The sequence below is a fragment of the Xyrauchen texanus genome, chromosome 10 (genome assembly GCF_025860055.1).
Source record: "Xyrauchen texanus isolate HMW12.3.18 chromosome 10, RBS_HiC_50CHRs, whole genome shotgun sequence".
NCBI lineage: Eukaryota > Metazoa > Chordata > Actinopteri > Cypriniformes > Catostomidae > Xyrauchen > Xyrauchen texanus.
In genome coordinates, this window is record NC_068285.1 from 13017274 (window position 1) to 13044495 (window position 27222).

The 27222-nt window shown below is 37.9% G+C and overlaps 4 protein-coding genes across 4 annotated transcripts in view; 1 reads left to right on the forward strand and 3 right to left on the reverse strand.

The window, feature by feature from the left end:
* Positions 1-27222, forward strand: part of LOC127650920 (zinc finger protein 449-like) — a 451526-nt gene that overhangs the window by 35086 nt on the left and 389218 nt on the right. The gene's annotated exons all lie outside the window — the stretch shown is intronic.
* Positions 4461-8263, reverse strand: krtt1c19e (keratin type 1 c19e). The gene is given in 9 exon segments (XM_052136608.1): positions 4461-4606; positions 5398-5486; positions 5488-5540; positions 5666-5740; positions 5944-6069; positions 6339-6500; positions 7162-7318; positions 7443-7525; positions 7705-8263. Coding segments are annotated over 9 exon segments (1410 nt in total). The 5' UTR covers positions 8224-8263.
* LOC127650926 (keratin, type I cytoskeletal 13-like) lies at positions 12993-15325 on the reverse strand. The gene is made up of 7 exons (XM_052136582.1): positions 14832-15325; positions 14353-14435; positions 14085-14241; positions 13839-14000; positions 13621-13746; positions 13321-13541; positions 12993-13167 (listed from the first exon to the last, which is right to left on the reverse strand). The coding sequence occupies exons 1-7, from the start codon at positions 15258-15260 to the stop codon at positions 13047-13049; spliced, it is 1299 nt and encodes a 432-aa protein (XP_051992542.1). The 5' UTR covers positions 15261-15325; the 3' UTR covers positions 12993-13046.
* LOC127650928 (keratin, type I cytoskeletal 13-like) lies at positions 23363-25462 on the reverse strand. Its single transcript, XM_052136585.1, has 7 exons — positions 24997-25462; positions 24727-24809; positions 24459-24615; positions 24202-24363; positions 23967-24092; positions 23660-23880; positions 23363-23541 (listed from the first exon to the last, which is right to left on the reverse strand). The coding sequence occupies exons 1-7, from the start codon at positions 25393-25395 to the stop codon at positions 23412-23414; spliced, it is 1278 nt and encodes a 425-aa protein (XP_051992545.1). The 5' UTR covers positions 25396-25462; the 3' UTR covers positions 23363-23411.

Sequence of the window (27222 nt, forward strand, 5' to 3'; positions counted from 1 at the left end):
TTATAAAGTTTAAAAAGTTCAACCAGCTTCAAAGCATTTTTCTGTTTACTCAACTTTAGATAAATTAGTTGTACCAACTTAAACATTCAAGTTGGGATTGCAAATTCCACAAATTCAATTCAATCAATTCAGCAAATATCATAAAATAGTAATTATTGAGTTATATAAAATTTAACTTTTAAGTGCAGCTGTTCATAATTTTCAACACTCTTGAAAATAATATAATATGAAAATGTTTCTAAACAGTTCTGAGAGGGGTGAGTGGAGGTGGTGCACAAAAGCGCAGAACTGGTAAGCAGAAGGTTGCTGGTTCGATCCCCATGGCCACCACCATTGTGTCCTTGAGCAAGTCAATTAACTCCAGGTTGCTCCGGGGGGATTGTCCCTGTAATAAGTGCACTGTAAGTCGCTTTGGATAAAAGCGTCTGCCAAATGCATAAATGTAAATGTAAATGTAGATCTACATTTCTACACAAGCTCGTGTGTCAGACCCACCAAGGTACCAAACAATTGGTCCAGTGTAAAAGGTGGAAACAAATACTACAAAATTGTAGGCATTACATCAACTGCATAACTGAATAATTTTCATCAAAGCGAGCTTTAATCACCCTGATTGTGACTTTCAACAAAACACAACATTTTACTGCAAAACATCATTAAAAACTCACATAGAGCTAAAACATCTATTATTTAAAAACAGATTAATTACTAATTATTGACATGTACTCTTAAGTTGGCACGCTTTGACCAAACACATTTAAAGGAATGTTCAAATACAATTTCAATACAATTTGAGATCAATCGGCAACATTTGTGGCATAATATTGATAACCACAAAATGTTTTTTTTTCCTTTACTTAAAAAAATTAGCAAAAATCGAGGTTAGAGTGACACTTACAATTGAAGTGAATTGGAGCCAATTGTTTTTTTTTTTTTTATGATAAAATACTAACTGTTTCAAAAGTAAAGTCACAAGACATAAACAGAATATGTGTTTACATGATTTTAGTGTGATAAAATTGCTTACTAACCTTTTCTGTGTAAATATTTAGCCAATTTTACAACTTTGTTGCCATGACGATATAATGTCATTAAACCCTAAGCCATAAAATGACTGTGAATATGAAAATTTAAACAACATTACAGCTCAAATAAGACATGAGTTTTTTACAGAATTCGTGTAAGTGCTTTTATAAAATTACAAGCTTCATATTTATCCAAAAATTGGCCCCATTGGCATCCACTGTAAGTGCCTCACTGTATCCTCAAGTTTTGCCTTTTTTTAAAGAAAAGGAGGGAGTTTTTTTTGTAGTGATCAACATTATGCCACAAAAGCTTAACATGTATTTAACCTGGAATATTCCTTAAAATTAATTAAAGTGCAAGGGATTGTGGGTATTACCATGAGACACAGTGCTTCTCCATTGGGCATGCTCAGTAGCAGATGCTACAATTTAAAGTTCATAGTGCTCATAGCCTTACAAGGTTCCCATCGATTTTGACCCATGAATATTCAGAACCTTTCCATGACTTAAAAACAGATGTTTATGATTACTGGATAGCATCCTTAAATATATTATTCTGCCACAAATGGCTTAATCAGGACTGAGAATCAGTGATCAAACTGTTCTACCTTTGCGAACAGTACCGTCGCTCCCTATAAGCAGACTACACAGTCTGCGTAGGGCATCAACTCCCTAGGAGGGCACCATCTTACCCTAGGAGGGCACCAGAAAGTCCACCGTCTGCCCTTACTCGCACGTTATACGTTATTTTAGGACCTGAAAGCAGTTGCGGAACACAGATGATAGCTTCAGGCACATATCACGCGAACCCCCCCGTCCACCTGGAACTTTTCGTAGGGCATCAATTTGGCCATCGGCAGCCCTGTTTACCAATAACTTTAACATTGTGCTCACGGTTTAAAAAGGTAAGTAGCTCTGACTTCAATGGCATAAAAATTGACTTTATTGATAGTTTTAAGTAATCGTAACTTTTCTTCTACATTAGATAGTTTAATCGACTTTAAAATTGAGTTTATCTCACAAACTTGAAGTTTGATTTTTGCAAATAAGTGTGGCTTAATGCCCATATACTTTTGGGACCATTGAATGTGTGTACTGTAGCATGTCCACGTGTTTTTCTCCAGAAAACTATCAAGATATGGACATATTTTCCAGACAAAAGTTTTGCAATCCGGTTTCGATACATAAATTATTTGACATTTTGATTTGAGTTCAAAATGATACTCAATAAAAGAATACAATCCAGCTGCAAAAAACAAACAAAACATAAATGTGTTATTTTAAAGACTGGTTCCATCACCTAAAGTTCAATAATTATATTCAATAGAATGTGTTGTTGCCACCTCCTCGGGCATAGGCCTGTCACAAAGAAAGGGATTTATGCTTACTGACTAAACTACTTAGTTTCTTTTTTGGGCTGGTCTTGGCTTATCTTATAATTCTTTTGCAATTGATGTGTTTGACAGGGGCAGAAACATCTTTTGTTTATTGACATTTCAATGCACTTGAACATACTAGGTGTGAAATGTCAAGCTTGTGAAATGTTCACAGCTTTTATGCACTTTATGACCTCATACATTGATGACTGATGTCCCTTGTCTTATCTTGCCTTACCTTATATTATCTTATCTTATCTTATCTTATCTTATCTTATCTTATCTTATCTTATATCTTATCCCATTTTTTCTTGGTGCTCCAAGTTTACATAAGTATAGAGTCATTGTAGTCTGTTTTATTAATAATATTAATTTAGTAGAGTCACTAGGATTTACAACATGTGATTAATATTATTGCTTCATACGGCCAGTCTGATCTGTGTGATTAACGCTACTTAATTATGAAAATATCTAGAACATATTTACCTATTTAAGATGGTTTAGGCTGGTGACTACTAACTGGTGGACCAGGTCAGGGTTTGGTTGGTTAGCTTCGGTACAATACACGCATACAATTTTTCCCAGCCTCCTATCCAACGATTTCTGGAATAAAGGAAGTGTCTGTGGACAGATTTAGTTTTTCATTGTGCAATTAAAAGACTTATGTATGTGAATAACCTGTAATGTGTCCCAGGTTAGAGGTTAAACTTACGATAAACTGCCAGAAGGCTACTTTGAAACCGCATTATTACATAATTATTACGTTCTTCAGTGGGACACATCAGTAGAAGTTGTAAGTTTTCTACAAGTCAACTCATATTATTTCGAAGGATTTTGTGATCTTATTCTATTCTCATAAGATTGAGTTGACACATGCATGAGGTACCATTAGCCAATCAGTATTATCAGGACATCACTTCCCTGTGGTTCTGGGGTAATTTGTTGAAATTTGAAATGTATAACTAAAAATTTTTCCAGAACTGAGTAGAGATGTCAGCATGCAAGTCGCATACTTCTGGGGTTGCATGCACTAGCCAATCAACTTCCATTGAGATTGAATGGGAATGCTGACAGATAGCTCACTCCAGGTGTTATAGACCACCTTGGGTGGACCAGTAAATCCAAGCTAGTCAGCAAAAGTTATCTTGACCAGCTCTGTCTTTCTAGACGTCAAGCTGGTGAAACTATTTAAGAAGCCTGATGGTAATACCACCACACAAGCATACCATACTGGGGACCAGCATCCAAGGAACAATGTTCTGGTGACCCTGTGCTGGTCTTTTCAGCAATTATCCACTAGATGGACACATTCAACAAGAGTGCAACAAAGTAGTATGTCTATGAGAATGTTTATTCCAACACGAAAAGACGGTTTACTCCCGCTATCATTGTTTTCATTTATTGACATTTTATTTATTCAGCAGATGCTTTTATCTGAAGTCAGCAACTGAGAAAACCAGTCCTCCATGAAGTATATAATCTTCTGTGATTTACTCACATAACTTACAGTCTAACATTCAGTACTCATACATTTGTTTTCTTAGCTTATAATGATGTTTGTCTACTATGTGTGGTTAAAAACTATGACAGAGTGAAGCCGGTCAGCATTCTTTGAGAAGACAAATGGTGTGCAATTTATCAGCAAGTTTTCTGACTGGATTACTATGTATTTGGATTGTTGGATTGGCCTTTAAAATTGTTTTAAATACCCTTATTTAAATATTTTTACGTTATAATTGGAAATGTATCAATTGTATCTGTACATGTGGTCCCTGGGATGTAAACCTGGGTATTTCTAGCACCATGCTCTACCAATTGAGCTATAGGAAAAACACCAATCCAATCCTGGACAGGCCAAAAGCCTGTACCAGAAACCTTTTTTAAGCATTTTGTTCGAATCCCAGGATTAACAACTACCATTGCTAATATTGAAATAAATTGTAATACATTTTATCCATTCATAATAAATGGCACAAACACACATTTTTTATTGAAATTAGTTTTATTGCATGAGTGGAGCTACAGGTGCACTTCCCAAATATTTTCAGTCCGGTGAGTTTCACTTAACAAGGGATGTTGAAGAGGAAGAAATCACCTTTCCATCGATCACCTCCTCCACGACGGTGATCACTGCTTTTTTGCTGATAGACATAGAGCTGGAGCCGGCTGAAATTGAGAAGCTGGTAGGAGACAAAATGGTCAAACCTGTTAGACCAGCAATGGCCAATTTGTACTACAGAATTAACTCTTGTTTACAAGCCTATACTTTCACAAAGCCTCAAGCAAATGTCAAGTATGATGATCAAGTATCTGATTATGCAAATGTCATGTTAACTTATTAACTTTATTGTCATGACCTAATTAAGCCAATATTCTGTTTACTGGAAACCGGAGAAAGACAGCAAGCATATGCATGTTGTGATTTCTATTTATGTCCGAATTGAAGTAAACCTGGGTGTACCGGTACTTGAAACCGACAATTATCACAAAAATAAATCATTTTGAGGAGACATTTTTAGCGCAATGCAGAGATTTCTTTGCAAATATTCAAAGAAATTAACATAAAATCATTATTCATATAGATATTTGTCTTTTTATTGCACTCTTGTGTGATTTTGGTAATGACAAAAGTCTAAATTTCACTGCAATTACACCTGCAATTTGAGACCTCAAGGATCTATTTCTATTTGATCTATACCATAAAACACTTGGTGTAAACTAATTATCCAGGTTGACATAGGCAGATGAAATACCATTTTTTGACTTGAATAAAACCAGTTAATTGAGATGTTACAACATGAAGCACATTTTCAGGTTATCTGACAATTTTACTGTCTGTCAGTAAAGAATAGAAAAGAATGTACATGTCTTAATATGCTCAAGTATATTCCAATAGATGTGGAGGACGCAAATTTAATTTTCAGTATAAAGGCTTAACCAGAGTGGAGATATTAAAAGAAAAATGTGCATGTAAAGGTGGTCTATGATTTACCTGCCGCTGGCTTCAGCATCAAGCAGTCTTCTATACTCTGCAATCTCCAATTCCAGTTTGGTCTTGACATCCAGAAGTTTCTGGTACTCCTGGCTTTCGTTCCAGATCAGCACGGAGCTGCACCAGTTGTCCTTCCATTCCACTTACCTACAAGCCCGCGGGGAGAGAACTGAACTTTTAGACCTAACACAATTCATATTAGTGAGATGCCTACATTGAGGTTTTCTGTCTGTTTTAATACGTTTCTTAGCTTTATGCTTTGGAGTACTTACCTGCATCTGGTAGCCAGACAGCTGCATGGAGTAGCGATTTTGAGTCTCGGCAAGGGTGCTTTCCATGGATGATTTCTGAAATAGGGAGGTAGGGACACCAAAAGAAACACCTGTCTCTTTAAAAGCACAGAAATGAACATTTTTACAATGGCCCAAATTAGTTTTTTGTTCATTTTGGATTTTTGATATTATATCTAATGCAATAACATACATTTTTATGCAGCTTAAGTGTCCAAATACTTTTTGGAGCCACTGTCCTTTTTTCTACATTCACTCACCATGGCATGGAGAGACTGAAGCTCAATATCTAGGGACTGTGCTGTGCTCTTCACTGTGTTGACCTCAGTTTTGGATGTCTGCAAAGTCTCTGTGCTTGCTACGACCTCTTGTTTAACGGTCTCAGACTGCAAAATAAGCATTAAACCATTGAGTTATAATGTGGATGCTCTGTGGCTTTTTGTCTCAGAATCTTTGCAAGATCTTTCTTTATTATTTGTGACCAGTGTTTTTATGTTTTTTGTTCCATTTCAGTGTAAATGTTTTTGGTTTGCTTTGCTTTCATTAACTATAAAATGGACCTCAGCTTTGCTATTTCAAGATATTTGAGCTGGGCTCCACTGTTAATGATTTTTTAGCTTGTCACATAAAGAGCGAAGTTGTGGATTGAACCAACCTTCTGCTGGAACCAGCCTTCAAGATCTCTCTGGCTCTTGGCTACAACAGTCTCCTAGTGCTCACGAATTTCAGCTAGAATTTTGGTAAGGTCGTCCTGTGGTGCAGCATCAACCTCCACATCGACCTGTCCACTCATCTGATCACGTACAGCCAAGAGTTTCTGAAAATATATCATATATAATATTTGGATGTGCCTTTCATGTCAAAACAAATATTTCTAACAGAGAATTCCAAGTATCTACACATCACCACCAGTATTTCTAGACACTGAATGTCATTATTTTGAAACCTGTCAACATCTCAACTATTTCCAGTGGGAAAACACAAGATTTTTGCTCCTGTCCAAGAAAACTATTTCTTAAAGGCGCACTCAGTATTTTTTTTGAATATATGATCTTGAACTTACACTGACAACATGGGGCCTGGATGCAGCATCATTCAAACACAGTAGTTTTCCAATACAGACGTTATTTTAGAAATACACTATTTACAGTTAGCTATGATTCATTTAACCCATGAGTTAATGTATCCAATAACAGATTAAGCAAGTATTCGGCTGGTCATGGGATCTGAACATGGCAGCCCCCATGAGGGGACCTTCTCCTTGTAGAATAAAACCGCTTTTTATAAGGTTACTGATATGACTAGAGTCTCCATCTCTTGTCTCTATCTAAATTGTATACATATACTTTACAATTACAACTTTTTTAATGAGCAAAACAATTACCGAGTTCATCTTTAGTTTAAACATCTAAAATGTACCTCATTTTGGAGTGTTTTAGCTTGCCTTAAAACATTATGGAGCCTTTAGGCATTACTACCTCCTCATGATTCTTCCTCATGTAAGCCAGCTCCTCAGTGAGTCCTTCAATCTGCAGTTTGATGTCTTTATGGCTCATGTTGAGCTCGCTATGCAAACTCATGAGCCCTGCGATATCAGTCTCCACAGATTGACGCATTGCCAGCTCGTTCTCATATCTGTGAAATATAATTGCTTATTTATTCCTACAAAATTACTACTATTGTTTTTTTCACTATAACTTATGAATCAGATTTATATTTTTAGCCATATCTAAAAAAGAAAACATATAAATATAAATACTTCATTCTGAAGTTGTCTGCAGCCAAGCTGACATTGTCAATGCTGAGGTGGACTGTATTCTTTACTTGCATGGCATATAAGATCTGAGAGAAAAGACATTCTCTATTTTATTACGAAATCTTCAAAATGTTATTCTTGATAGGATGTAGTGATAAAAACAAGACATAGGACATTTTGTTTTGTTTGTTTATTGTGAATTAAGGTTACTCAATCTATTCAATTGTAAGGTTGTAGGAGCCACAAAGGGACTAGTTAGACTTACTTTAGCCTGGAGGTCACTGATAGTAGCCAGGAAGGAAGAAAAATTGTGGTCAGTGCCAGTGGGGCCAATCCTGCTCTCAAGGAATTGGCAGATCTTCAACTCCAAGTCAGCATTGGCCTTTTCAAGGGTGCCCACCTTTTCCAGGTAGGCAGCCAAACGATCGTTAAGATTCTGCATGGCGAACTTCTCATTGCCAACGATGCTGTCATCTGCACCTCCAGATACACCAAATCCACCTCTTGCAACAGAACCAAATCTCCCCCCACCGAAGTCTCCTGCAGAGGCACCAAATCCTCCACCAAAGCCTCCTGCAGTACCAGAGCCACTGCCTGACCATCCATTGGCCAAGGAACGAGAAGCACTGGAGATCCGGACTCCTGAACCTCCTGCACCCTCGTACACGCTGCCAGACCTCATGGTGCTGATGCGGCCACCTCCTCCACTTGAGGCAGAGAGACGAGAGGAGCCCGTTGATGACCTGCTGGAGATGAAGCTGCCGCTGGAGAAGGTGGTAGCCATGTGGATGGTGGTTGGTTGTCTTACACTGCTCTGGCTGGAGAGTGAGTACCGAGGAGAAACTCTAGGTCCTTTTTATATGCTGGTATGGGAACTGAACCACAGTATTGGGGGAACTTGACATGGAAAGACATGTTGACCTTATTTTCATCAAACAAAATGCTGACAGCAAGGAATTCTGTCAGGATATATCACTGTAACTGAAAGGTGACGCTAAGCAGTGAAATTTGGTGATTGATAGACCCCTGAAGTTAGGTAAGAAAGACGCTTGTATTTCCCCCCAAAACTTTTTTTGAACAAGAGCAGCTCTGTACATGCTCAGATATTTGAGGACTTAATTTTTTTCTCACTGCCAGTTTTACTGTATTGAAACCCAAAATCTCATGCGCTTATATACCTTTAGGCCAATAGCTGACTCAATAACATGATGCACTAATTTAGTGTATAGAGTGTATAGAGTGTCATTGTACTGCTTATTACTCAAAAAGAAAAAATCTGAGACAAAAACGGGGCAAAACCGTTTCATCACACAGTGTTGGAAGAAATGTGACTACAGTAAATCTATAAAAGTACAAAAAGATGTAATTGGACAAAATGTGAGTTTGGCCTGCATTGAAGCATGATGATCTCATTGACAATTGAAGATTGTGTACATAGCACATCATTTGTAACTTACTCTAAGCATGCACAAAGAGGTAAGATAGGATGATTGAAATTTCTCAAGTTGGCGCATGTAACTATATGCATTAGACAGAATGCAAAAGTTTTCCCACGATGTTTATCTTTACATATTACATTCCTCCCTAAAGCCTTTGAGTTGAAGAACAAATCCTGGCATGAAAAGACTCATGATTAGACCTATGTATGTATGTATGTATGTACGTATGTATGGATGGATGGATGGATGTATGTATGGATGGATGGATGGATGTAAGTATGTATGTAAGTATGTATGTATGTATGTATGTATGTATGTATGTATGTATGTAAGTATGTATGTATGTATGTATGTATGTATGAATGTATGTATGTATGGATGGATGTATGTATGTATCCATGGATAGAAGGATGGATATATGGATGATGGATGGATGGAAGGATGGATGTATGGATGATGGATGGATGAAATTATACAGATTCACAAAATATATTTCATTGATTAGGTGAAATACGAATCCCAGTTACAGCCCTCCCATTTCACTATATTAATTATAATTACTTCGTAATAAGATTAACTCTCCATTCTCAGGATTTATTTATATTTTTTAAGAAAATATGTTTAAATTAAAACATTTTTTTAGTTAAAGCGCTTGACCAGTACGAATTTCCATATGGCACTACCTATTTCAACCATATTGCGCATTTTCCACATGGAATAGTTTTAATTAGTTATAAATATTTTTATTTCAGCCATAATAAATACGACAAGATACATTCCGTCGAACAAAACAATGTACGTGTCTAATGGTCTTTTATAACCACAAGAAAGCTAAAATATATCAGATATACGGGCAAGTTCATGAAGATAAACTGAAAATATCTTAGCGACAATCGCTCGCTTCACCACAAGAGAGCGCGCGAATGAAAATAATGGCGCGAATTTCCTGAGGGAATTTAGAGAATGAGGTAAGGCACGTTAATAGCAAATTTATATCACCGACTTGAAAAAAATAAATAGTAATAGCTTAATTGGCTCGGAGTTATAAAGAATCATAAAATAATACTAACAATGTCACGATATAATGTGGCTAAATTACCTGAATTGTAGGTCACAGCAGTTCCTAAATATCAGTGAAATATTAATAATAATAAAAAAATACAAATTAAAACCATCAAAATATAGCTGTAAAAAAAAAGTGGAAAACTGTGATATGAACTAATGAGTATTTTAGGGATAGGCCTACCTTAAATTAGTTTGAATTTGACTTACTGGTAGGCTAAGGTGATAGACCCATCCACACAGACTACTGCAGTAATCATGATAATACTTCCATGAAGTATACGTCCATAAGTTAAAGTTAATCTAATTATTTTTCAAAATAATATTTGCACATTTACTTGAACAAATGTGCACTTTCCACAAGGATTTGAAGACTTTAATATTTTTGTGATATTCATGGATAGGCCCCTATTCATAATAGGCCTTCTTAAAGTACTGACAACTGCAGCAAGGAGATGAGCTAAAATTGCATTTTTCTTTGCCATGGATGTGTAGCTACACCTCACCCCTTAAAGCCATCAGGCAAATATCTGCTCAACCCATTGAAAGAGAGACAATGAAGTGTCAGTAAGACAGGTCAATAATTAAATCCTTAAGTGACAGGGGCCGGTTGCACCAGCTATACTACCCATCCTAGTTGTGGCGTAAATGGGCACTAAGTCACGATTTACGCACTACTAAATATTTGAGCGTTGCACCATTAATCTTAGGTAGAACTTAACCCTACGTATAAACTAAATATTTATGGAAGACTTCGACCAGGAGTAATGGTTGGCATAAAAAATCAAACTGATATTTTATGATATCAATGAGCTCATGTTTTGGATGAAAGGCTCAATCCTTTCGGCATTCAGTATGATGTTGACATTTAGGCTACACTTGTTTACATTTACGGCATGAAACCGTTCTAACTGTGCAGTTTTTAGGGTGCGTCGCACAGTGTCAAGTTTTCAACACCTTCAAAATATATATAGGATATTAAAATGAATAAATGTCTATTTTTCCAGCCTGTTGTTTTAGTATTTATTTATGGTAAATGGTCTGCACTTATATATCACCTTTATTTAACCTTAGCAATTACCAAAGCACTTTTCATTGCATCTCATTCACCTATTCATACACCAATGAAGACAGAGTGCTGTCTGCCATTGGGAGCAACTTTGGGTTCAGTGTCTTGCCCAAGGACACTTCAACATGTGGAGTCGTGTGGGCCAGGAATTGAACCGCCAACCCTGCAATTAGCAGCCAACCCGCTCTACCGCCCCATTATCCCCCCTTATTTATTTTAGAATAATCTAAATCTAATTTTATTACGTATCATATTTTAATGGGGATGTCATTTATTACAGCTCACAGTTACATGAGCAAACAAGGGCTAAACATTAACCATAACAAGAAGTTCAAGGCTTTTTAATACTTCTGTGAACAAATTTGAAGGCTGTTTATTGATCAATACAGGTAAACATCATATTATGCGACTACACATTACTTTACGGAGAGTTTACGACCTGGTCTTTAATGAACCTAAGAGAGCAAATGTTACACCACTCTTTGTCTCTCTCCACTGGCTGCCGGTTCATGCCCGTTTTAAATTCAAGGCCCTGATGCTGGCATATAAAACAGTCACTGGGTCTGCTCCAGCATACCTAAAAACATTTATGCAGAGCTACGTTCCCACCAGAAGCCTGCGGTCGGCTAAGGAACGTCGCCTTGTCGTACCAAAACAAAGAGGCACCAAAACACTTTCCCGGACTTTCAGTTTCATCATACCACGGTGGTGGAATGACCTTCCCAACTCAATCCGGGAAGCTAACTCACTCTCTATCTTCAAAAAACGGCTAAAAACACATCTTTTCCAAAAGCACTTAACCGGTCAATAAAAAAAAAATAAATAAAAAATAATATATATATATATATATATATATATATATATATATATATATATATATATATATATTTACATTTCTTGTTGCATTAAATCTGTTTTGTATACTATTATGATGATAGTGAAACTTTGTAATATGGCACTTTTTGTACCACTGTCTCCCTAAGATGATTCGCTGATGTTCTTCCTCTTTTGTAAGTCGCTTTGGATAAAAGCGTCTGCCAAATGAATAAACTAGTACTAGTAGTTACTAAGCCCTTAGTGTGAACTTTACGTCCCAACTTACATAAGACCTTACACACTGGTGCAACCCAACCCTCGTGCTTTGAAAGAGCAAAGGTTATCAGGTTGGTTGTGTAACTTATGGTATTTAACTTAAGGAGAAAGTTAACTTGCGATTGTGCAAGAATAGTCAGATGTATAATATATTATATGCAAACAATGAATGCTTTCATGAAAATCATCAAAATCTCCCATGTGTTTTGATTTAAAATAAACTTTCAAATACATTCAGCCCTCATTTTCAAAAGTGGATAATCAAGATGAATAAATAAAGAAGACACTATACATTCAATTCTTTATCTCTCACTTTTACTTTAATTAAAATGGCCAACACAGCCAGTTCTTATTCTGCACATCTCTAAAGTTGAATCATGTAAATCTTTAAATCTACTTGCTTTCCATGTGCTTTCCAGTATTTACTACTCTCAATTAAAAACTTCTATTTTATTATTTAATGCTTTATTTGTAAGTCTAGCTCATTTTGATACAGTCAGTAAGTAATACTAAGTAATGCTTCCATAATAATTCATTTCTAAAATATAGTATGCAAACATAATGCGTAGGAAATAGTTTTATAAAAGTGGAAGGACTGTTCATGGGGCTTCTTAAAAGTACTTAAAGTACTTAATAAAACTTTGTAATGAACTAACTGCCATGAAGTAATTGCAATGTATTTGGTTCTTTGAGTGAGCTGTCACACAATAGGCCTATATAACAATTACTTTTTGTATTCTTTGACTCATACTGACAGCTTTTATTATGGTTGCCAATTATTGATTTAAATTAAAAAGACAAACCACAAGAATTTTCACTTAATGTTTGGTTGATTGTGCAAGGTGAAATTGATTTATAAACACTAAAATAACAAGACTTAAACACAAAAAGCACATTTAGACCAGTTTATTGTTTTTTGGCACTCTGAGTTAGATTGTTTTTATCTCAAGAGGTTTTGTTCTCGGTCACAGCTTGGGTAGATGAGCTGACCACTTTGCCATCCACCACCTCCTCCACAATGGTCACCACTTTGCGTGTTGATGAAGATTTGCTTGTATTTGTGACACTGCAGGGATACAGAAAAATATCATAATATATCATATTATGTATCATATCTCATCTCTCATCTCATGTTAAACTGTCCCTGCTCAGTGACAAACTGGGACAGTAATATTTCATCTTAATGCTGTTCTGGAAAGGTTGTGAAGGCAAGTCTCACCTAACAGCCTCTCCATCCAGCAGTCTTCTGTACTCTGCAATCTCCATCTCCAGTCTGGCCTTGATGTCCAGAAGCATCTTGTAGTCATAGCCCTGACGCTCAAGATCAGCACGAAGATTCACCAGCTGCTCTTCCAGACTGGTCACCTGCATCTGGTAGCTCGACAACATGGAAGAATAGCGGGCCTGTGTGTCTGCTAATGTACTTTCCAATGACGCTTTCTGTTGGAAGAAATTAATTATAAATTGTGTGGTGACTACACAACAACACTTTTCAAGATTCATCTGTCCTTGTGCTTACCATACTTAGTTGTGATTGTAACTCGATTTCAAGACTTTGTAGTGTACGTTTAACCTCAGTGATTTCCGATCTGGATGTTTGGAGGACTTCTGTGCTCACGGCGACTTCTTTGTTAAGCATTTCAGACTATGAAAGACAGTCAATAGCAAGTTAGACAAGTTCTATGTTGTTTTTAACTGCAATACTGATAAGAAAACTGGCAAATAAAAGGATTTTACCTTGGCCTGGAACCAAGCCTCGAGTTCTTTGCGGTTCTTAGCAGCAACTGTCTCGTAATGCTCACGGATTTCAGCCATGACCTTTGTGAGGTCTTCCTGTGGTGCTGCGTCTACCTCTACGTTGATCTGTCCGCTCATCTGGGCACGCATTGCCAAGAGTTCCTAAAGATGCAGTAACAAAGAACTGAGCACTTGTGTGGCTCACATCTCTAGAGCAACTATTGGTTTTGCACCACCACAACATACCTCCTCATGGTTCTTCTTGAGGAAGATCAGCTCTTCTCTTAGCCCCTCAATCTGCATCTCCAGATCAGATCTGGACATTGTCAGCTCATCCAGCACTCTCCTTAGGCCAGCAATGTCTGCTTCAACAGACTGCCTCATGCTCAGCTCATTCTCATATCTGCACAGAAATGAAAATACCATAACTACTCTGGACATTTTGGAGATTTTGGAAGTGTATCTTCTTTTCCTTTATACTACTAGTCTCCAAGTATTTCATGCATGAACTTACTTGACCCTGAAGTCATCTGCAGCCAGCTTGGCATTGTCAATGCCTAGGTAGATCCCTCCATTTACACCAGTGGCATGCTGAATCTTCATTGGCACAGAACAAATAAACAGAAAAAGACACATTTATATCTCTCTAGGAAATACTTTAGATCGATGGCAAAAAAAACTTTTTTCCTTTTTTTTAGAGGATATACAAAACAAGAGATTTGTTTCTCAAATTAAATTAATTGAAAGTAGTTTCAGCATATTTTATCTACATATTTAGGCTATTATTATCAAACTACTGAACTGGTATACGCCTATTCAAAGCATGTGAATGTGCAGTATTTGAATTTGAATATATGAGCAAGAAGAATGATGAGGTATTAAGAATGGGCAATTTTAATCTAAAGGTTGTTAAATGATTAACCCTTTTATCAAAACATGCTCAGTAGTTACTTAGTGCTAGTTTTTCAATACTCTTATGATAAGAACACACACCTTGGCCTGGAGATCACTAATTGTAGCATAAAAGCCATCGTAGTCACGAGCAGATGGAGCAGTCTTGCTATCCAGGAACTGGCGGATCTTCAGTTCAAGGTCAGCATTTTTCTTTTCAAGGGAGCGCACCTTCTCCAAGTAGGAGGCCAGACGGTCATTGAGGTTTTGCATGGTTGCTTTCTCATTTGCAGAGACATCAACAGCATCAGACAGGTTGAAACCAGCACCACCTCCAAATCCTGCTCCACCACCAGCTGCAAAGGAGCGAGAAGAAGAGGCACTGGAGATACGGACGCCAGATCCTCCAGCACCCCCATACACACTACCGGCACGCATGGCTGTGACACGGCCAGATCCACCACCAGACCCAGAGAAGCGTGAGGACCCTGCTGAGGACATGTAGGTGCGGGAGGAGGATGAAGACATCATCTTGAAAGAGGCTTGCTGTTGTTCTCAACGCTGGCTGGAGAAAGAGTGAATGGGTGTGAAGAGAAGACGACCATTGTCCTTTTTATGTGGACAAATGGGGAGGTGACAAACTGTTTAGATAGCCCAAGAGGTGGAGTGAAAAACTATTGCCCCATTCCCCAAGGCAGAAGGTGTGGCTGAAGACAGATTTGAGTGGTATGTTGTATTTAGTGTTTCTTTTAAAGAATTCCTCAGAAGAAAATCTAGTGTTCATTGGATTTGGCTTTGTCAATCTTAACACGTCAATGCTTGCTTGGCAAGCTTATAAAGGAAAAGTTGTCTTAGTGTCTGCAAAATTTATTTTAATTTGTAATTTGGTTGGCACTGATATTAGTGCTAAAATACTTTGTATAGACAAAAGTAAGTGACAAACTTATGTTTGTACCAAGACATCATCATGAAAGCATGATTTTATTAAGATATATTTCACTTTTACATTCTTTACCTCAATATTTCATTCAAATTAGAACCTTAGAATTCAGAACAATTCGAAATTAGTCATTTATAAATTAGTTGATACGAGAAGTAAAAGTGTTCAACATACAAAACTGTTTATTTTATTTACTTTTGGCATGAGACAAGGGTAGATGTAAACAATGTTTATCTCTAAAACAACATTCAACCTTCAAAGTTTCTCAATAGACAGCAAAAGTCAAATTTTAGTTCAAGGTTTACAGACAGATTTAACCCTAATTTAAATATATAGTAGAAAATGTCCAAAAAACTTCACAGGGTCCCTCCTAGAATGAAAGTAAATTCCCTAGAGCTAACTTAAGCAATACTTCTATTGCTGGGTCCTGGGTAGCTCAGCGAGTAAAGACGCTGTCTACCAGCCCCGGAGTCACAATTTTTAATCCAGGGCATACTGAGTGACTCAAATTGGGCCGGTTGCTAGGGAGGGTAGAATCATATGGGGTAACCTCCTCATGGTTGCTATAATGTGCTTTGCACTCGGTGGGGTGCCTGGTGAGTTGTGCATGGATGCTGCAGAGTATAGCGTGAAGCCTCCACACACATTATGTCTCCACGGTAATACGCTCAACAAGCAACATGATAAGATGTACAGATTGACGGTCTCAGACGCGGAAGCAACTTCGTCCTCCACCACCCGGATTGAGGTGAGTCATTACTCCACCACGAGGACTTACAGCACATTGGGCATTGGGCATTACAAATTGGGGAGAAATAGGGGAGAGAAAAAAAAAATACTTCTGTTGCTTTTACAGGCTAACAAAACTTCGTCTATTTTATTATGACCATATTCAGTCATTGACTCAAGGTAACTCAACAAATAGTTGGTGAGGATTGGACAAACTCTAGGAAGAGTAGCAAAGACAAAAACTTTTTTATAAACCAAAGATAGACAATAGGTAATACAATAGAGACTATGAAAAACTGGTAATCATTGTATTCTTCGTGGTCCAGGGAATAGCATGACTTTGATGGTCAAGGTGTGCTGGCAAAGATTTATTTCAATACTCCAAAACACTCAGGCCTCACTGCCTGTTTCTTATCTTTACAGTCAAATTCATTAGAGCTTTATCTGGAAAGTTGTCAACAATCTGTTCTGTCAGGTTAGGTCTACAGGTCATCTTACCCAATTTTGTTAATGATTGTACAGAAGTTTTAGGAGGGTTATTTTTTATAACATTGAGACCCATTGTTCATTATAAAGGACATTAAAATATGATGTAAACCAGACTGATCTCACTGTGAATCCAGCGACAATAGATTGAAATTTCTTCAGTTGAAACTGGTCTGGCTCACTGAAATTCGAACCACACTTCCCCCAGTTACCAGGACAGGTTGTTTGAAATGTGCCACACCTCCTACAGCTTTGCTGAGATACTTCTGTTGCTTTTACAGGCTAACAGTTTTGAAAACTCAAAGCCATTGTCTGAAGATTAGCAGACACAAATTTGGTGAGCACTGCACAAGCTTTATAGGCAGAGTAGAAAATAAAACAGCTTTTGATGAACTAAAGATTGACAAGAGGGTAATACAATAGTGACTATTAAAAAAATTTAATCATTGTACTCTGCACGCCCCAGTAAATAACATGACTCAGGTGGTCAAGGCGGGGTGGCAAAGATTTATTTCAATAATCCAAAACCGTGCTAAGATATAGACACTTCCTGTTTGTTATCTTTGCAATCAAATTCATTAGGGCTTTATTTAAAAAGTTGTCAACAATAAACTATCCAATAATTAACAATCCTTTCGGTCAGGTTAAGTCTACAGGTCATCTGACCCAATTTGGTTGACGATTGGACAGACGTTGTAGGATAATTATTATTAAAATAATTGGTAACCTTTTTACAATAAGGTTCCATTTGTTAACATAAACCAACAATGAACAAATCTTCATTTATAACTTTAATTTATTCATATTAGTTTATGTTAATTTCTACATATACTAATACATTTTTAAAATCAAAAGTTGTACTTATTAACATTAGTAAATGCACTATGAACTAACATGAACTAACAATTAGCAATTGTTTCTTTATTAACAAACATTAACAAAGATTAATTAATACTGTAAAAAATATATAGTTAATTGTTTATGGTAATGTTCATGACAATGTAATAAATGGAACGTTATTGTAAAGTGTTGCCAAATAATTTTTGCGGAAACCACACTGCCCCAAGTGGCCGAAGCTGGAAGTGTCATTGAATGTATTGGCACATGTGGTCTCCAGTTTACGTTTACATTTATGCATTTGGCAGACACTTTTATCCAAAGCGACTTACAGTGCACTTATTACAGGGACAATCCCCCCGGAGCAACCTGGAGTTAAGTGCCTTGCTCAAGGACACAATGATGGTGGCTGTGGGGTTCGAACCAGCAACCTTCACCTGTTTCCCGCCACAGAGTGGCACCACATGTGCGTTGAAAAGCGCAGGAAAGCATACAGTATTTTATTTACTGTTCGCGGTAACCCAAACCCCAACTCTAAACCTAACTATCAGTGAAGTAAAATGTTGGTAAATGCGATTACTGGTTTCCATGTGACAAAATGGAAAAGGTAGGGGAGAGTGGGGTAAGATGAGTACATTTGAACATATGTTGTCTGCAATCAAAGGAAAAAGTAGCCAGTGGTAACATTAATAGAGCTACCTTGGTTTCAGGTGTCGATTATGTCTTGATTTTATAAAAAGGAGTCTGTGAAAGAAAGCCACAAACATATGGCCTTTAAAAAAAATGTGACCCACTGTTATTGGCCAGTGGGTAAGATGAGCCATCTAGGGGTAAAGTCCTGAGTGTACTACTTTTTTGTGCATTGGAGATCGGATCACGCCTGGCCGACTTTGAAAGTATATTCTTCTGTCTGCAAGCGAATACAAGCACACTACAACTGCCTTTTGATACACCTCTAGTACAGTCAATGGCCGACGATGCACACAGACAAGGACTGTCCGCGTGTCTACAAATGTGGGTTGCACGCGGGGCTGAGCACTAGATCAGCAACGTGGACAACCAAAGTGTACTTTGGCCTTAAGTTGACCAATTAACCTTTTCCAGTGAAACACTTAATACAAATCCAGAAATATTTTTGTATCTATTATTTGTTATATATAATCTATTTACTGTGTTTATTTACTTGAGTTATTATAATCTCCCACTTCCTACTTGTTTCCTTTAACACTGATTGTTATTGCATGTAAATGATGGAAGGATTTGGATTAATCACACAGCACACAGTACTTAAATACTTAAAGTCTTTGCCAGAAGAAAAACCAACTAACTCTTTTAGGTCCTAATTACTTCAAAACGTTATAAACAGAACAGGTATTAAAACGAATTAGTTTCTATACAAATGTATAGCTGAAATAACAAATCACTCCTTTAGGTCCTCTTTTATTTGCAAACATTATGAACATAACAGTTAATTATTAGAACAAATTAGTTTAAGTAAAATAAATAATTAAAACAAACAAACAAAAAACGATAAACTTGACTTTTACCCACTTTTTTCATATAAATATATATATATATACATAAATATTATATGTTATATATATATCCTAACTTTTTATGCTATTATGGCTCATTCCAAATACCAACTTGAACATAACTGTAAATCTTTGAACAGACAGTTTTATTGGCTAATACCAAAACCTTTTTTAGCAAGTTTTTTCAGTCTTTGGAACACTCCCAGCATCTATTAAAGAACATATTTCAAATTAGCAGTAAAATCTGACAACACTGGTATCATAAATTGTGTTTCTTTACCACAGATTACACTAATTATAGCTAATGCGCATTTGTGCGTTCTCGAGTTGATTGACAGGCGATGTCTGTATCTTAAGCGTGATTGACTCTTTACCTGTAAGGCAGGACTTCGTTTCTACATCCGTTAAGCATCGGACAATCCAGTTTCTCCCATTCATTTTAATAGAAGTGACCTGTTTCTGCTAAATAGTCTCTGTTAATACACAGAAGTGTCAAAGTTCCCTGACAGCTGTCAGGGAGGACGAAACACTGATGTTTATCCGTTACGTGTTCAGGCCTGTGCACACATCCAAAGAAGCAACGAATTCGGCACACTGCCATCAAGACGATATTATGACTTGTCTTATTAATATCACCTCTCACCTTCACTTTAAACAGTCAAAATAGTATTTATTTATTTAAAATACAACAATTTATAAACAATATGCTTCATTTTCTGCCTTACATCACTGGAAACTGCTGAAGTTGGCACCGAGCGGAGCCCTTTGCCTTTGTCTTTGTTCAACACCACTGACTCTAGACGCATGTGGCAGGGAATTAATATCATCACAGACTTCAAAGGGAATAAAAACTGACACCGCTGCCTCTCTCCCGGATGAGCTAAATACTATTTATGCTCGTTTCGAGGGAACTAACACCAGGAATGTGGAGAGAGCTCTCGCGAGCTACAGAGGATAGTTCATTCTCCTTCTCTGTAGCAGATGTAACCCGATCCTTCAGACGGGTGAATATTTGTAAAGCTGCGGGTCCAGACACCATTTCAGGCTGCGTCATCAGAGTATGTGTGAACCAACTGGCTGGTGTTTTTACGGACATTTTCAACCTTTCCCTCTCCTTGTCTCTAGTCCCCACATGCTTTAAAACGTCCACCATTGTGCCTGTACCAAAGCTATCCAAAATCACTTGCTTAAATGATTGGCGCCATGTTGCTCCGAACACCATCATCAGCAAATGCTTTGAGAGACTAATCAGAGATTACATCTGCTCTGTGCTGCTCGCCTCACTGGACTCACTGCAGTTTGCATACCGCAACAAACGATCCACTGATTGCATCTACAATACACACTGCTCTCTCCCATCTGGAAAAAGGGAATGCATATGTGAGAATGCTGTTTGTAGACTACAGGTCAGCATTCAACACCATAGTGCCCTCCAAGCTTGATATTAAACTCCGGGCTCACAGTGGGCTTCAACGGCTCACTGTGCAGCTGGATCCTGGAATTCCAGATGCCAGGTGGTTAGAATGGGCAGCAACATCTTCTCATCACTGACCCTCAATACTGGAGCCCTGCAGGGATGTGTTTTCAGCCCACTCCTGTATTCCCTGTATACACATGAGCCTCCAATGCCATCATTAAGTTTGCACGATACGACGGTGGTAGGTCTGATCACTGACAGTGATGAAACAGCCTACAGAGAGGAGGTGCACACTCTGACACATTGGTGTCAGGAGCACAACATCTCCCTCAATGTCAGCAAGACCAAGGAGCTTGTGGTGGACTTCTGGAGAAAAGACAGAGAACACAGCCCCATCACCATTAATGGAGCACTAGTGGAGAGAGTCATCAGCTTCAAGTTCCTTGGTGTCCGTCCACACTAAGGCTGTTGTGAAGAAGGCACACTTCTTCCTGAGACAGCTGGGAAGTTTGGAAAGAATCACCACATCCTTACAGTATCCTGACTGGCTTCATCACTGCCTGGTATGGCGACAGCACCGCCCTCAAACGCAAAGCCCTGCAAAGTGTGGTGCGAACTGCCAGACACATCACCGGAGGTGAGCTTCCCTCCCTCCAGGACATATATAACAGGCGGTGTGTGAAAAAAGCTTGGAGGATCATCAGAACCATGGTCTGCTCTCACTGCTACCATCAGGCAGGCGGTATCGCAGCATCAGGACCCGCACCAGCTGACTTCATGACAGCTTCTTCCCCCAAGCAATCAGATTTTGAACTCATGATTGCTCACGATACATATATCAGCACCACTCTTTATTAGCCTCAGACTGGACCCACATTCTATACTTCACTTAATAACACAATGGCAACTGACTATCAACTGACAGCTGAATGTCAACAAAACACTTCACAAAACACTTATATTTCCACTGATTGCATGTGGGGTATTTATTGTAATTGTCATACTGCTATGTTGCTCGGAACTGCACACAAGACTTTCACCCACTGTTGCACTTGTGTATATGGATGAGTGATAATAAAGAGATTTGATTTGATTTGGAAGCCATGGTTCATTTTTTTAAATTTTTTATAATTCTTCCAAAAAGCATCAGTGTGATATGGCAGTCTTGACTGGCTTAGCAGCATCCAATCTAAGTAGGAGGCCAGACGGTCATTGAGATTTTGCATGGTGGCTTTCTCATTTGCAGAGACATCAACAGCATCAGCCAAGTTGAAACCAGCACCACCTCCAAATCCTGCTCCATCACCAGCTGCAATGGAGCGAGAAGCAGAGGCACTGGAAATACGGACACCAGATCCTCCAGCACCCCCATACACACTACCGGCACGCATGGTAGAGAGGCGAGAGGACCCTGCTGAGGACATGTAGGTGCGGGTGGAAGAAGAAGACATCATTTTGAAGGAGGCTTGCTGTTTTCAACTCTGGCTGGAGAATGAATGAGCAGATGCGTGAAGAGAAGATGATCCATGCTCCTTTTATGTTGACAAATGGGGGAGGGAACATAACAGTTTCCTTAGGAATTGAAGGTAGAAACCATTGCCCAATTCCCTAAGGCACATTTGAAAGGTATTTTATCGGTTAGAGTTTCAAGAATTCATCAGAACAAACAAATTATTAGTAGATAATGTGGTTTTAAGCTGTCATTCCTTGTCAATCTTCACACTATGCTTGCCCTTGCAAGTTTAATGGTTTATTTTAGTATCTATAAAATATATTTTAATTTGTGGTTTTGTAGGCACAGATATCAGTGCTCAAATGCCCTGTATAAACATATATAATCGTTAGTTATATAAAATTGTCCCAAGACATTAACAAGGAACCTAAGATTCATCATTCAGGAGTTAGCTAAGATGTAAATTATTCTACAATATTAGATATTATTTATTTATTTATTTATTTATAAATGGTGGATGTAAATCCTCAAAATTTTTATATCTAAAATATTGTCATGCTTGTGGCCTATAGTACAAAAGCAAACATTTTAAAGTTGCAACTGCACATAAAAAGCAAGTCACAAAATTAAACATTTCTATGTGCCTCTTATAATACAACAGTTCCATCCCTTCACAGCATAACCCTTGTCAGGCGAGCCAGACCTGTTTCATTCATTGATGATACCATTAGAGTTCTGTCTTGTATGAAACTAGTTCTCTCAACATAATTACAACGGCTTTTAAAGTGAATTGAGAGAGTTTAAAAAAAATCTTTCCTCCTTTACAATTTGGGTGGCACATAAACCATACACCAAAAAGCATAAAAAAAAGGTCTAATGGAATGGACACTGGGTCTGAACCGCTTGAAAGAACATGTTGATGTGGCTGCTTTAAAGTACTCAATACTTTACTTACTTTTATAAAACCTTTTAAAGACCAGCACCACAGTAAGTAATCAACTATCTTTGAAAGAATGACAATTAGAATCAAAATAGCCATGAAGTGCTTGCGAGTTAGCTGTTACCCTATTATTTATAATTCTGATTTTATTACCATGAATAATATTAACAGTTATTTTTTGATATGGTAGCTTATTATAATTATTTTTAAACCATATATAATCCCTAATGCAAGGTGCAATTTATAGACAAAAGGAAATCTGAAGAATATAACAAGACCCAAACACAAAGTTGCATATTTAAACCACTTTATTGGCTTTTTGTCACTCTTAGTTAAATGTTTCTCTTATTTATTCACTGACACGCTTGTCTGGCTCACAGCTTGGGAAGATGAGCTGACCACTTTGCCATCCACCACTTCCTCCACAATGGTTACCACTTTGCGTGTAGTAGAGGTTTTGCTTGTGGTTGAGGTACTGAAGAGGTAGAGAACAAAAACATAAAGTTAGAGAAATGCCAGACAGGGATCGCTATCTGACTGTAATTTTGTTTGTGGACATTAACGTTGTTAGGGGTTATGAAGGTAAATCTCACCTAACAGCCTCCCCATCCAGCAGTCTTCTGTACTCTGCAATCTCCATCTCCAGTCTGGTCTTGATGTCCAGAAGCATCTTGTACTCATGGCCCTGACGCTCAAGGTCAGCACGAAGATTCACCAGCTGCTCTTCCAGACTGGTCACCTGCATCTGGTATCTCGACAACATGGAAGAATAGCGGTCCTTTGTTTCTGCCAAGGTGCTTTCCAAAGATGCTTTCTGTTAGGGCAAAGATATTATTATATGCATTGTGTGAGGTGCCAACAAAATATCAATTAAATAGATTAATTTATCCATGTACTTACCATACTGAGTTGTGATTGTAGCTCGATTTGAAGACTCTGGAGTGTGCGTTTAATCTCTGTGATTTCCGATCTGGATGTTTGGAGGACTTCTGTGCTCACAACAACTTCTTTGTTAAGGGTTTCAGTCTATGAGAGACAATCCATAGCCAAGAAGTAAGACAAATCATTTGTTAGTGTTGGCTACAAGACTGATAAAGAAAAACAGGACATGTTGATCCAAAGAACAGGATTTTACCTTGGCCTGGAACCAAGCCTCGAGTTCTTTGTGGTTCTTAGCAGCAACGGCCTCATAATGTGCACGGATTTCAGCCATGATTTTGGAAAGGTCTTCCTGTGGTGCTGCGTCTACCTCTACGTTGACCTGTCCACTCATTTGGGCACGAACTGCCAAGAGTTCCTAAAGATGCAATAACAAACCCCTGAGTATTTGCCTGACCCACAAATCAACAGTGACTAATTTGAAGAGTTTGGTTTTGCACCACCACAACATACCTCTTCATGGTTCTTCTTGAGGAAGATCAGCTCTTCTCTTAGCCCCTCAATCTGCATCTCCAGATCAGATCTGGACATTGTCAGCTCATCCAGCGCTCTCCTCAGGCCAGCAATGTCTGCTTCAACAGACTGCCTCATGCTCAGCTCATTCTCATATCTGCACAGAAATGAAAATACCATAACTACTCTGGACATTTTGGAGATTTTGGAAGTGTATCTTCTTTTCCTTTATACTACTAGTCTCCAAGTATTTCATGCATGAACTTACTTGATCCTGAAGTCATCTGCAGCCAGCTTGGAGTTGTCAATGCCTAGGTAGATCCCTCCATTTACACCAGTGGCATGCTGAATCTTTAAGGGCAAAGAACGCATAAACAAAAGAAGACAAATTTAGATCTCTCTTGCAATTACTTGAGTACATGAGACATACCGTATTCTTAACATGCTTTGAATATATGTTTGAATATAATATTTGAATATACTAAGTGAGTAAAATGATAAGATAATTAACAATTTTCTCATTGATAATTCCACATACCTTGGCCTGGAGATCACTAATAGTAGCATAGAAGCCACTGTAGTCACGAGCAGATGGAGAAGTCTTGCTTTCCAGGAACTGGCGGATCTTCAGTTCAAGGTCAGCATTAGCCTTCTCAAGGGAGCGCACCTTCACCAGGTAGGAGGCCAGACGGTCATTGAGATTTTGCATGGTGGCTTTCTCATTTGCAGAGACATCAACAGCATCAGACAGGTTGAAACCAGCACCACCTCCAAATCCTGCTCCACCACCAGATGCAAAGGAGCGAGAAGCAGAGGCACTGGAAATACGGACACCAGATCCTCCAGCACCCCCATACACACTACCGGCACGCATGGTAGAGAGGCGAGAGGACCCTGCTGAGGACATGTAGGTGCGGGTGGAAGAAGAAGACATCATTTTGAAGGAGGCTTGCTGTTTTCAACTCTGGCTGGAGAATGAATGAGCAGATGCGTGAAGAGAAGATGATCCATGCTCCTTTTATGTTGACAAATGGGGGAGGGAACATAACAGTTTCCTTAGGAATTGAAGGTAGAAACCATTGCCCAATTCCCTAAGGCACATTTGAAAGGTATTTTATCGGTTAGAGTTTCAAGAATTCATCAAAACAAACAAATTATTAGTAGATAATGCGGTTTTAAGCTGTCATTCCTTGTCAGTCTTCACACTATGCTTGACTTGCAAGTTTAATGGTTTATTTTAGTATCTATAAAATATATTTTAATTTGTGGTTTTGTAGGCACAGATATCAGTGCTCAAATGCCCTGTATAAACATATATAATCGTTAGTTATATAAAAATTGTCCCAAGACATTAACAAGGAACCTAAGATTCATCATTCAGGAGTTAGCTAAGATGTAAATTATTCTACAATATTAGATATTATTTATTTATTTATAAATGGTGGATGTAAATCCTCAAAGTTTTTATATCTAAAATATTTTCATGCTTGTGGCCTATAGTACAAAAGCAAACATTTCAAAGTTGCAACTGCACAAAGTCACAAAATTAAACATTTCTATGTCTCTTAAAATACAACAGTTTCATCCCTTCAAGGCATCCAAAACCCTTGTCAGGTGAGCCAGACCTGTTTTATTCATTGATGATACCATTAGAGTTCTGTCTTGTATGAAACTACTTCTCTCAACATAAATACAACAGCTTTTAAAGTGATTTGAGAGAGTTTAAAAAATTTAATCTGCTCACCCCTCACCCAGCAGGCAAATAACTCAAGAAAGAGACAAATTCAGTCGGTCGTCTGGTTTCAAGTGAACAGGCAGGTAACGTAACTTCTGGAATTTAACGAATGCAGAAAGCCCACTTGTAATTGTGTAAGACACATCAAATGCAATTAGTATTACCTCCAAGGGGGGCCCTAAACTACGTTTAGTTTAGAATAGTAATATTAATGCAAACATTTATAATTGCACATGGAAGAAAGATTGTATGTCAAAATTCAAGGAGCAATGAGCATTTAGATGTCCCTCTCAAACGCCTCCACCACTTTTGTCTTAACTATGAAAAAATATCATGCAATTTTTGGGCAGAAATTGCATAAAAAATGTGCACTGAGTGTTTGTAAAACCTACAAAACTTATATTTCATCAGGCATGTTAAGGACATTTTAAATTCCAGCACATGCCATGTTTGGTTTGGCTGGTTAGCATGGTCCAGTTAGGACCTGATGGTAAATGCCGAAAATGCACCATATGGTTCCAAAAGGCCTCTTTTTCCATTGACGACCATTCTATCGAAGCCGCCGTGTATTCTGCTGAAATATGAATGTTTCTCCAGCAAAATAGGTATGTATAAAGCAAATAGTTTATGATAGTATTGAAGGTGTTTTACCAGAATGGACCAGATATGAAACGAAAAATAAGAGATGGAACAAATTGCGTTTTTCTGCTTAATTACGTTTGTTTTAAAAAAAGAGATTAAACATGGAATGACATGTTCTTTTATCCATTATTTAATGTGTAGCTACTTTTATTCCACATTTTTGCATTAAAGAATCTGCCATTTGACTGTAGTAAAAATGCAGTTTCAAGGTCTTGTGGCATCACATTTGTCTTTAAGGCTTTTGTTAAAATAATTAAACACAAAATTTGTTCCTGAACTTTTGTAACACTGGTAAACAGTAGGCCTGCTATAGCTGTTATCATGGAATAGTAAGTTACACACCTCTAGTTTTAACCTTTGTTCTGGCAATAAACATTTGACCTGGCA